Here is a 13031-nt window from a genome sequence, read left to right as displayed (position 1 = left end):
ATGTCACCAGTGTGCCCTGGTTGTGCTTTGACATCTCTCTTATAAAAAATTACTAACCAATAAATGTTGACCACAGAATTTTAATGAATTATCATTTATATTGCTAAATTAGTACTTTTATTTCAGTAAAGAACGCTTGTGTTGCTGTATGTGTGTGCGTGTGTGTGTGTGTGTGTGTGTGTGTGGTGAGTGACAGTCAAAAGTTTGGACACATTTTCACAAATGATTCACACAAAAAACACATCCCTCAGAATTCTGCAGATTTTCACTTAAGATCATTGCAGAAAACTGAAGAAAAAACGCGAAAACGCTACTTTTTAGTCATTTAATAGCCATTATCTTGAAAATTGGTGGCCATATTGGAATTCAATTGACACCATCGAGTTATTCCAGTCATAATACATTCATTTTGATGCTTGGATCATTAACATTCTTCTGTTAATTCAAGTTCTACCTCGAAAACCTTTTTTTGGCGTTTGACGAGGCGGCCATCTTGAAAACTGGCGGCCCTCTTGGATTTTCAGCTGGGCAACGTACTTTTATTAGAAGGTATGTCCTGGACATCATTTGTACCAAATTTGGTGCTTGTACCATGAAGTGAACGATTCGGCTCAAAAATGGACTTAAGCAGCCCCACTACTAGTGATAAAAATAATCTTGTAGGACCCATTTTAGCAGATTATGATTTTGTAGGTGATGTCTTGAGCTTTGAGAGAGCAGTTTATTAAGCTCTCAGAAAAGACTGAACAGGTGTAACTTCCTCAAAAACAGACTGATACTGTACAGGTCCTTCTCAAAAAATTTGCATATTGTGATAAAGTTCATTATTGTCACGTATCTGGTCTATCCTGTCATCATGAACTCTTGCACCACACTTCATGGACTTCATTCCCCACAAGCCACTGCACTAATCACTGCATTCACCTGCTCTCACTTTACTGATTACCGCTCACAGCTGCACCTCATCACACCTACTGCATTTAAGCTTCTCACACACACAGCCACTCTGCGAAGTCTTACCGTTCCCTATGGTCGTAATTCCGAGCGTTTTCCCTTGTGTTGGTTTCCCTGTGTATGACTCTGGACTGTGTACCCCGTTGACGATTCCTGCTACCTGCCATTGCGACCATTGCCTGTGTATCGAACTGTTTCCTGGATTTCCTACGTTGTTCCTGTTTTCTGGTGATTATTCCTGCCTGTTTACTATTCTCAATAAATGCTGCAAATGGATCCGCACGTCTCTGACCCTCCCTGTGACAATTATTTTCTGTAATGTACTGATAAACATTAGACTTTCATATATTTTAGATTCATTACACACAACTGAAGTAGTTCAAGCCTTTTATTGTTTTAATATTGATGATTTTGGCATACAGCTCATGAAAACCCAAAATTCCTATCTCAAAAAATTAGCATATTTCATCCGACCAATAAAAGAAAAGTGTTTTTAATACAAAAAAGTCAACCTTCAAATAATTATGTTCAGTTATGCACTCAATACTTGGTCGGGAATCCTTTTGCAGAAATGACTGCTTCAATGTGGCGTGGCATGGAGGCAATCAGCCTGTGGCACTGCTGAGGTGTTATGGAGGCCCAGGATGCTTCGATAGCGGCCTTAAGCTCATCCAGAGTGTTGGGTCTTGCGTCTCTCAACTTTCTCTTCACAATATCCCACAGATTCTCTATGGGGTTCAGGTCAGGAGAGTTGGCAGGCCAATTGAGCACAGTAATACCATGGTCAGTAAACCATTTACCAGTGGTTTTGGCACTGTGAGCAGGTGCCAGGTCGTGCTGAAAAATGAAATCTTCATCCCCATAAAGCTTTTCAGCAGATGGAAGCATGAAGAGCTCCAAAATCTCCTGATAGCTAGCTGCATTGACCCTGCCCTTGATAAAACACAGTGGACCAACACCAGCAGCTGACATGGCACCCCAGACCACCACTGACTGTGGGTACTTGACACTGGACTTCAGGCATTTTGGCATTTCCCTCTCCCCAGTCTTCCTCCAGACTCTGGCACCTTGATTTCCGAATGACATGCAAAATTCGCTTTCATCCGAAAAAAGTACTTTGGACCACTGAGCAACAGTCCAGTGCTGCTTCTCTGTAGCCCAGGTCAGGCGCTTCTGCCGCTGTTTCTGGTTCAAAAGTGGCTTGACCTGGGGAATGCGGCACCTGTAGCCCATTTCCTGCACACGCCTGTACAGGGTGGCTCTGGATGTTTCTACTCCAGACTCAGTCCACTGCTGGTTCTCGTTGTGCAGCGTTTTCTGCCACACTTTTTCCTTCCCACAGACTTCCCACTGAGGTGCCTTGATACAGCACTCTGGGAACAGCCTATTCGTTCAGAAATTTCTTTCTGTGTCTTACCCTCTTGCTTGAGGGTGTCAATGATGGCCTTCTGGACAGCAGTCAGGTCGGCAGTCTTACCCATGATTGCGGTTTTGAGTAATGAACCAGGCTGGGAGTTTTTAAAAGCCTCAGGAATCTTTTGCAGGTGTTTAGAGTTAATTAGTTGATTCAGATGATTAGGTTAATAGCTCGTTTAGAGAACCTTTTCATGATATGCTAATTTTTTGAGATAGGAATTTTGGGTTTTCATGAGATGTATGCCAAAATCATCATTATTAAAACAATAAAAGGCTTGAACTACTTCAGTTGTGTGTAATTAATCTAAAATATATGAAAGTCTAATGTTTATCAGTACATTACAGAAAATAATTAACTTTATCACAATATGCTAATTTTTTGAGAAGGACCTGTATATGCCACCACAATTCTGCCCCCAAGTGGTTACATTTTTTTTATAGCTTATTAGTGGAGAATTAAAGTGTTTTGTTTTGGAAATCACCTTACTTGCTGGACAGACAGTTCCTGTTGCACTCATACTTAATAATCACTTTTTTTTTTTCTGTTTCTTCAAATACACACGGAGTGTGAACGTAAAGTCTGTAATTACAGTTTTTTTACAGACGCTAGGACACATTTCTCAATACTTAGGGTCACTTTTGCAAAACTCTTCACACAATTCTCCTAACCGACTTTCAGCTTGGCAAAGCAGTTCATTTCATATTCAAAATGCACTACAACTACCAAAACACTTTATTCAGGTCTCAAATAAACTCATTCTTCCAGAACACTAGCAAAGGTTGACAGTCGACAAACAAGTCAAGTCAAGTCACCTTTATTTATATAGCGCCTTTTACAATACAGATTGTGTCAAAGCAACTGCACAGTATTTAAACAGCACAATAGTGTGTAAGTAACGCATTATTGTAACAATCAATTTTCAGTTAAAGGCAGTTCATCAATGAATTCAGTGATATCATCGTCAGTTCAGTTCAAATAGTATACGATATCGCTGGAAAGTGTCCCCAACTAAGCAAGCCAGAGGCGACAGCGGCAAGGAACCAAAACTCCACAGGTGACAGAAATGGAGAAAAAAACCTTGGGAGAAACCAGGCTCAGTCGGGGGACCAGTTCTCCTCTGGCCAGACCAAACAACAGTTTGTACCAATGTCTGATTGTAGAGAACTCATCAGGATCCTGTGGTGTAGCGCCGATGGCCGTCAAGGTTGGCGAGGTCTTTATTGATGATCCGCCTTGGAGCTCATCTGGTTGACATCCACGGCTATTGAAGTCATCTCCAGGTGGTGATCCATGATCTAAGCTGGGTACGGACTGGATCCGGGGGACTGCAGTGACCATCTGATCTGGATACAGGCTGGGTCTGGAGGCTACGGTGACCTCGGAATAAGAATGAAACAGACTAATATTAGCGTAGATGCCATTCTTTTTACGATGCAACGAGTGCATCAGGTGTTATGGGAGGTGTTTTCGGTTCCGGTTGACCTAATTAATGCAGCCTAACAATCCTTTAACGGATTTGAATTATAGGAATGTGTTAATGATTTTATGTGTAAGCCAGGTTAAAGAGATGTGTCTTTAATCTAGATTTAAACTGACAGAGTGTGTCTGCCTCCCGAACAGTGTTAGGTAGATTGTTCCAGAGTTTAGGCGCTAGATAAGAAAATGATCTGCCGCCGGCAGTTGATTTTGATATTCTAGGTATTATCAGATTGCCAGAATTTTGAGAACGCAGCGGACGTGAAGGACTATAATACGATAGGAGCTCGTTCAAGTACTGAGGAGCTAAACCATTGAGGGCTTTATAAGTAATTAGCAAGATTTTAAAATCTATACGATGTTTAATAGGGAGCCAATGCAGTGCTGACAGAACCGGGCTAATATGGTCATACTTTCTGGTTCTAGTAAGAACTCTAGCTGCTGCATTTTGGACCAGCTGGAGTTTGTTTATTAAGCGTGCAGAACAACCACCCAATAAAGCATTACAATAATCTATCCTTGAGGTCATGAACGCATGAATTAATGTTTCAGCATTTGACATTGATAGCATAGGTCGTAATTTCGATATATTTTTAAGATGGAAAAATGCGGTTTTGCAGATGCTAGAAATGTGGCTTTCAAAGGAGAGATTGCTATCGAATAGGACGCCTAGGTTCCTAACTGATGACGACGAATTTACAGAGCAGCCATCTAGTATTAGACTGTGTTTTAGGTCATTACTTGTGGAGGTTTTAGGTCCAATAATTAATACCTCTGTTTTTTCAGAATTTAACAGTAAGAAGTTATTCGCCATCCAGTTTTTAATATCAGCTATGCATTCTGTTAGTTTTTTGAATGGATATGTTTTGCCGGGCTGCGAAGAAATATAGAGCTGAGTATCATCAGCGTAACAATGAAAGCTAACACCATGTTTCCTGATGATATCTCCCAAGGGTAACATGTAAAGCGTAAAAAGTAATGGCCCTAGTACTGAGCCTTGAGGTACTCCATACTGCACTTGCGATCTAAATGATACCTCTTCATTTATTGCCACAAACTGATGACGGTCAGATAAGTACGATTTGAACCATGCCAGTGCACTACCACTAATGCCTACATAATTTTCAAGTCTATTTAAAAGAATGTTGTGGTCAATAGTATCAAATGCGGCACTAAGATCCAGTAGCACTAATAGAGAGATGCAACCACGATCGCTTGACAAGAGCAGGTCGTTTGTAACTCTAATTAGAGCAGTCTCAGTGCTATGATATGGCCTAAAACCTGACTGGAAATCCTCGCAGATACCATTTTTCTCTAAGAAGGAGCATAATTGTGAGGATACTACCTTTTCTAGTACCTTTGACAGAAAAGGGAGATTCGAAATTGGTCTGTAGTTAATTAATTCATAGGGGTCAAGTTGTGGTTTTTTAATGAGTGGCTTAATAACAGCTATTTTGAAGGTTTTGGGGACATATCCTAATGATAGTGACGAATTAATAATATTCAGAAGAGGATCTATGACTTCTGGAAGTACCTCCTTTAGTAGCTTAGATGGAATAGGGTCTAACATACATGTTGTGGGTTTAGATGATTTAACAAGTTTATACAATTCCTCCTCTCCTATAATAGAGAATGAATGGAATTGTTCCTCAGGAGATCTACAACGCACTATCTGATGCGATACTGTAGCGGGCGGCTGTATGGTTACAATTTTATCTCTAATAGTGTCTATCTTGGAGGTAAAGTACGTCATAAAGTCATTACTGCTGTGCTTTTGGGAAATGTCTAAACCTGTTGCTGCTATATTTTTAGTTAATTTAACCACAGTATTGAACAAATACCTAGGGTTATGTTTGTTTTCTTCTAAGAGAGATGAAAAGTAATCCGATCTGGCAGTTTTTAATGCTTTCCTATAAGATAAATTACATTCACGCCAAGCAATACGAAAAACCTCTAGTTTTGTTTTCCTCCAGCTGCGTTCCATTTTTCGTGCTTTTCTCTTTAGGGCGCGGGTATGATCGTTATACCACGGTGTTAGACTGTTTTTCTTAATCTTTTTTAGGCGCACTGGAGCAACTGTATCTAAAGTGCTAGAAAAGAGAGAGTCCATAGTTTCTATTACATCATCAAGTTTTTCTGAGCTATTGGATATGCTGAGGAATTCAGATAAGTCAGGAAGATTACTTACAAAGCTGTCTTTTGTAGTAGAAGTGATGGTTCTACCGTATTTGTAGCAAGGAATTGAATTAACAGTTTTAGCTATCTGGATTATACAAGAGACTAGATAATGATCTGAGATATCATCGCTTTGCTGCAGAATTTCAACGCCATTAACATCAATTCCATGTGACAGTATTAAATCTAGAGTATGATTTCGGCAATGAGTAGGACCTGACACGTGTTGTCTAACCCCAATCGAGTTCAAAATATCTATAAATGCTGTTCCTAATGCATCTTTTTCATTATCAACATGGATGTTAAAATCACCCACTATTAAGACTTTATCTGCGGCCAGCACTAATTCGGATAGAAAATCAGCAAATTCTTTAATAAAGTCTGTATGGTGCCCTGGTGGCCTGTATACAGTAGCTAACACAAACGTCACAGGGGATTTATCATTAGTACTTGTTTCTCTGGATAATGCTATATGAAGCACCATAACTTCAAACGAGTTATATTTGAAGCCCTTTCTCTGAGAGACATTGAGAATATTGCTATAAATAGTAGAAACACCTCCTCCTTTACCTTTTAGACGCGGTTCATGTTTATAACAGTAATCTTGGGGGGTGGACTCGTTTAAAATAATGTAATCGTCTGGTTTTAGCCAGGTTTCTGTCAAACAGAGCACATCTAGGTTATGATCAGTGATCATATCATTTACAAAAAGTGCTTTCGTAGAAAGGGACCTGATATTCAATAAGCCAAGCTTTATCAATTGTTTCTCTGTATTATATATATTTTTTATTTGTTGAACATCAATTAAATTGTTGGTCTTGATTTGATTCAGGCGTTTTTTGTATTTTCTAGCTCGGGGAACAGACACAGTCTCTATAGAGTGATATCTAGGTGAAAGGGTCTCTATGTGCTGAGAATTAACTGATTTCTGTGACGTGAGGCGGCTAGCAGACGGTCGGTTTAGCCAGTCTGTCTGCTTCCTGACCTGGGCCCCAGTTAGTCAAGTGCAAACTCTAAGACTATGTGCCATATTTCTAGATAGAAGAGATGCTCCACATCCGGAGGGATGAAGACCATCTCTTTTCAACAGGTCAGGTCTGCCCCAAAAGCTTGTCCAATTGTCTATGAAACCTATGTTATTTCGCGGGCACCACTTTGACATCCAGCCATGGAGTGACCACAGTCTACTGTGAATCTCGTCACCACGGTAAGCCGGGAGGGGACCAGAGCATATTACAGTGTCTGACATCGTACTTGCAAGATCACACACCTCTTTAACATTATTTTTAGTGATCTCCGACTGGCGAAGTCGAACATCATTAGCGCCGACGTGAATAACAATCTTACTGAATTTACGTTTAGCATTAGCCAGCACTTTTAAATTTGCCAAGATGTCAGGCGCTCTGGCTCCCGGTAAACATTGGACTATGTTGGCTGGTGTCTCTATTTTCACGTTCCGTACAATAGAATCGCCAATTACTAGAGCACTTTCATCAGGTTTCTCAGTGGGTGCTTCACTGAGTGGGGAGAACCTGTTTGATGTTCTGATCGGAACGGAAGAGCGGTGTTTTGACCCGCGACTATGCCGCCTCACAGTCACCCAATTGCCCTGCTGCATGGGCGTTGTTACCGGAACCGAACAATGTACAGGGCTTTCTGAGCTAGTCACATCCAAAACCGTATCTAAGGCCCTCACATTCTTACTATCCTCCATTAAAGTTTGGATGCGTGACTCTAGTTCTGAAATCTTCTCTGTCAGCCTGACTATATTCCTGCATTTATCACATGTATAAGGCTCACTGCTGACAGAGATAGATAAGCTATACATGTGGCAAGCAGTGCAGACTACAATTGTAGGAGAAGAAGCCATTACTCACCGTGATTGTAGAATGATTTCAACTTACCAATGTTGTTAGAGTTCCTGAAGAACAGATCAGGGGGAGAAAAAACGGAACGAAACCGGCTAAAAGAGTACTAACGATATTAAACACGAGAAAAAATAAATAAAAACGTGAATGGAACGCAGATGGCAAGTTAACCGGCCAGCGCAATGCTAAAAATAGTAAACAAGAGTTAAAAGCGTGAATGGAGTGCGAGCGGCAAATTAACCTGCTATGGAATGCTAACGTGCTGCACTCGTGATTATAGAGTAAGGCGAACAATCAAATTAGTCAGATTAGTTTGATGGATAAGACCAGAAATTATATTAAGCTATATCTATCAGTTTAAAACGGCAGAATTAACAATAAGATAGAGAATCCAGTAGAAAATCCAGTAGAAAAACGAAGCTGCAGAGAGCTAACGTTACAAACAAACAGACCACTCTGCAGCGAGGCAAACAGGAAGCAGGGAAACAGCGAAACAGCGACACCCACAGGACCCACTTTGTCACCCACAAAACAATGACCTAAAAAACACTAACAACATGTAGCATTACACAGTGTTTTCTTGTGTAAAACAAGGACACATCTCTGTTAATAATTGCAATATATATTGTTTATAACTGCAATATATGTTACTGGAATTAATCAGACATGATGCAGAATTCGTTAATATTTTATGTCGTTTATTTATTTTTATTTTTTTGCACTAAGTAATTCCAAAATACAAGAATTTGTATACACACCATCCACTGATACAGATACAATAGTAATGCTAATCTACTCACATTTTTAGATTTGAAATATGTTTCAATAAAATATTGCTGTTGAACTTTGCTGTCTTATTCAGTTTTGCATTATGTTATTGTTTTGAACATGAGTTTAACAGTTTTGAAAACAGTATGTAAGCACGTGCAAAATGTCCTGTACGTACACAGATTTTTGGCAGCTATTGTGTCTGAGTGAGAAAAGAATACATGAAATTTGAGAGATGTAGTTATTGAATGCATTTTGTGCCAAAACAATGATAATTGATCTTCAGTTTAGCCCACATAGACTTCTGTTGTGCTCACTGTGTGAAGAGTTTCGCAAAAGTGACCTAAGTATTGAGAAATGTGTCCTAGCGTCTGTAAAAAACTGTAATAGTTCTCATTTCAAGTTGGAGAACACAAAGGTAAATGACTACAATGGTCTCTTTGTATGTGCATTTTTGTGTGCAACCAGAAAGGACCATGCAACAAAGATGTATTGTCTGTTTGTCTTTGTATTGTTTCATCATGTTCAGTCTTTTTTTCTAAATACATTCAATTCAGAAATGCAGACATTTATGAACTGTTACTGGAACCAAATCTCATAAGAATCCTACTCCTTTTTTTCTCACTTGTGTCTGTTTGTGAACAGACAAGGAGAGGGCAGGCCAAGCTGGGCCCTGTTTGGTCGACTGTCAGAACACAATGAAACTGCTTTGTTCAAAGAGAAGTTTTTAGACTGGGCAGAGAGAAAACCTCCCAAGGATGAACCAGTGGTGGAGGAGCTGAAGGTAACAGACATCGAGACACTCAAAAAAAAACCTTTGAAAAGATACTGACAACCTGCATTTTCTCCTTTTCCTCCAGAGTCCAGTCTATCAGAGTCTTCCAACCTTTGACTCCGAGCTGAAGCCCTGTGATGTCACAGAGATGCTAGCGGGAGCGCCAGGCGCTGTGAAGATGGTGCTGGAGGGTGTGGATGTGCAGAGAGGTCATGGATTGGTCCTTTCTGAGGATGGGCGACAGGCTAAGCTGGCCACCTTAGCTGTGGACGCATGGCACATACGTGAGTTTGATGACTTTGAGATACCACCAGAGAGCGTGAGTCAACTGCACGAGGGGGACACCTATGTCATCCGCTGGAAATACTCTGTCACTAATGTCGGTGAGTGAGGCTTGAAACCTGATTTAGCCGTAATGTTACTTTTACACTTTGTTACACATCTATTAGCAGTGTAGCAAATAAACATACATACATACATACATACATACATACATACATTTTTTTTTTTTTTTTAATTTTATTATTTCACCGTATTGCTGTTTTACTGTATTTTTGATCAAATAAATAGATCCTTTGTGAACATAAGAGACTTCTTTCAATTTTTCCCTGAATGAATGATTTCTTTCTTTGCTTCATGCTAATCTGCTGTGATTGGTCCGATGACCCAGATTGTTGTGATTGGTCTACTGCGTAATTCGAATGTCAGAAACGGAACACCCATCAACATTACATTAAACTCCCAAACAGCCATGGTATATGCGTTAGCTCAACACAGAAATGTATTGATAAAGCACTGCAGTTTGTACACCAACGTATTGCTGTATTTATCATAACTCCAAGTAATAACCTCAAAAAACATCCACTATTCATCTATACATTTTTAGACAATTGTGAGTGAACAGATATTGTTGTTATATTTTACCTTTTGTGTTCACAGTGGGTAAGAGGCAAAAACCTGGTGAAATGAGTACAGCTGGCCCAGGCAGGGAACGCACAGCATGCTTCTTTTGGCAGGGACGTCACTCTAGTGTCAGTGGGCGCGGCACATCTGCCCTCATGACAGTAGAGCTGGGTAACCACAGGGGGGCACAAGTGCTGGTCACACAGGGTAAAGAGCCACCCTGTTTCCTCCAACTCTTCCAGGGAGGGCTAGTCATCCACCGGGGCTCCAGGGATGATAGCTCCAAAAACACAGGTAATATACAAAGATAACAATGAGCGATATTTACTAGACCTCTTTTATGATTGACAGTAATTGCACGTGTATGTGTGATTTCATTTCATGTGTGATTTTTTTTCTGTCAGGAGACTGGCGTTTATTCTGTGTGCGTGGAGAGACAGAGTTGGAAGGCTCGCTGGTTGAAGTAGAGTGCTGTTGTGCCAGCCTGCGCTCTCGTGCTAGTTTGCTGTTGCTGGGGGTACAGAAGGGACAGCTATACTTGTGGCATGGCTGTAAGTCTCATCCAGGTGCCCGGAAAGTGGGGACGAAGACTGTAGAGCGATTCACTCAAACGTAAGCAGATTTATCTATATAGACTCACACTTTCTGTACAAGAATGTGATAACCATGTGGTGATTTGTGTATATATGCATATTACAGTTGTCCTTGTGAGCTGGGTTTGAACAGTAACAGCAGTTTGAAAGTGCATGAGATAGAAGAAGGAACTGAGCCCAAGGAATTCTGGGATGGTCTTGGCAAGGAGGACAGGAAAGCCTATGACTGCATGCTGCAAGGTACAAAAAAAAATGTTTCAGTTTAAACAATCTCTTTGTTCTTGATGGTGTTAAATTGTTATTATAACATACATATGTATAATATTTTTGATGTCATGGCTTAATTTAGTGACTGATTTTAAACCCGTCCATGTAGGCAGCAACATTGTGCGTCTTACAAATGGCATTTTTTACAGGAATCGCACAAGAGACAATTTATATTATTTGGTAGGCTGAAATAACTATAAATTTCAATGGAGTGCAATGGTCCTCCTTCCTTTTTTTCAGTAGCCTTGATTACGGAAATATTTTCCCCTCAGGGTTTTTGAAAAAAAAAATTCCTAATTAAAGACATGTAAGCTAGAAGAACCAAACCAACTACAAGTTGAATTTACAACATTACAAGCAATTACAAGCAAAAACATATTTGAAAATCAGACTAAAAGACAAAGGTAAAAGACCTGTGTACTTAACTGCTTTAATGAGGGAAAGAACTACAATCCCATAATGTATTTGTTTCACTAAGAATTCCACTGTTAAACATGATTATTTAAAATGTATAATATTGTGGTTTAACAGCCTCATAGCTCACAGTAGGTCTGTCTTAAATGTTTTTTTAAGTTATCATTAAAAATCAGTTCCCCTAGGGAGAAAACAAATGGAAACTTTACTTTTGGAACCTGACTGCATTCTACAGAGTTTGACATAAGCATGTTGCTATGCTACATGTTATTACAGCAAAATATGAGTCCAAAATATAGTAGTACAAAAAATATTTGGTAAATTAGTCCACTTTAATTAACTATGTTTTATTAAAATCTTGTGATATCGCATTAATTATATTTCTAATAGACATTTCTCTGACTTTATTATGTTGGATTATTTTTTCCAAAATTGTCTTCAGTGTAGTCATGCTGCTTGTCTTTTAAGAACAGTTTTTTTGTGCCCATGTTGCCTTAACATGCTGCCAATGTAGGCCGGTCACTAGCAGAGCCCATGAGCTTGTGAATTTGTTCTAATTCGGCAATATTTACAAATATATAATTGTCTCTGTGTGCTTGCAGATCCAGGGAAGTATAATTTTACACCACGTCTTTTCCGTCTGAGTGCCAGTGGTGGAATTTTCCAAGCAGAGGAGCAGTTTGGACCCACCCAAGCAATAGGAACTGTCATGGCCATGCCGTTCCTGCAGGAGAACTTGTATTCAGCCCCTCAGCCTGGTATATAATGTTATTGCATGTGACTGTAATCAATGATTCTTATAATGGGAATTGACATTGATATTGTATCATGTGTTGCCCATTGTACAGTGTCAATTATTAATATTCTTTCTCTATCTTTCTTATTCTTTGTAGCCCTGTTCTTGGTGGATAACAGGATGGAAGTGTACCTGTGGCAAGGACAGCAGCCAGAAGATACAGAATGTACTGGATCGGCTAAGATCCGCTGGGACAATGAGAGGAAGTGTGCCATGGAAACAACACTACAGTACTGCCAAGGTTAGGAGATAGGATCTTCATTCAGGGCAGAGATCAGGAAATGGGGTGCTGCTCTCTAGGATGGTTTGGTAACACTTTAAAATAGGAACACATTCACTATATAGTTTTCCCTCAATAAAATCCTAATTTGCTGCTTATTGATAGTAAGTAAGATAGTAGTTATATTTAGGTATTTGGGTACATTAATATGTGCTTTATAAGTTATGTGTTCTCTCTCTTTCTCTCTCTGTCTCTCTCTCTCTCTCTCTCTCTCTCTCTCTCTCTCTCTATATATATATATATATATATGTATGTATGTATGTGTGTGTGTGTGTGTGTGTGTGTGTGTGTGTGTGTGTGTGTGTGTGTGTGTGTGATGCGATCTGGGAAAACCCGTCGGATGTC

General features: G+C 39.8%; 1 protein-coding gene across 2 annotated transcripts in view; it reads left to right on the top strand.

The window, feature by feature from the left end:
• svild (supervillin d) overlaps positions 1 to 13031 on the top strand; it is a 72580-nt gene that overhangs the window by 37473 nt on the left and 22076 nt on the right. For both annotated transcript variants that reach the window (XM_073828174.1, XM_073828173.1), the window contains exons 18-24: positions 9304 to 9442; positions 9519 to 9816; positions 10373 to 10630; positions 10741 to 10948; positions 11036 to 11169; positions 12213 to 12368; positions 12504 to 12647. In XM_073828174.1, coding sequence (XP_073684275.1) covers positions 9304 to 9442; positions 9519 to 9816; positions 10373 to 10630; positions 10741 to 10948; positions 11036 to 11169; positions 12213 to 12368; positions 12504 to 12647 — 1337 coding nt within the window. The remainder of the gene's footprint in view (positions 1 to 9303; positions 9443 to 9518; positions 9817 to 10372; positions 10631 to 10740; positions 10949 to 11035; positions 11170 to 12212; positions 12369 to 12503; positions 12648 to 13031) is intronic.

Source organism: Garra rufa, chromosome 22 (genome assembly GCF_049309525.1).
Source record: "Garra rufa chromosome 22, GarRuf1.0, whole genome shotgun sequence".
Classification (NCBI taxonomy): Eukaryota; Metazoa; Chordata; class Actinopteri; order Cypriniformes; family Cyprinidae; genus Garra; species Garra rufa.
Note: the sequence above shows the minus strand (reverse complement) of the source record. Positions and strands in the feature narration are given on the sequence as shown.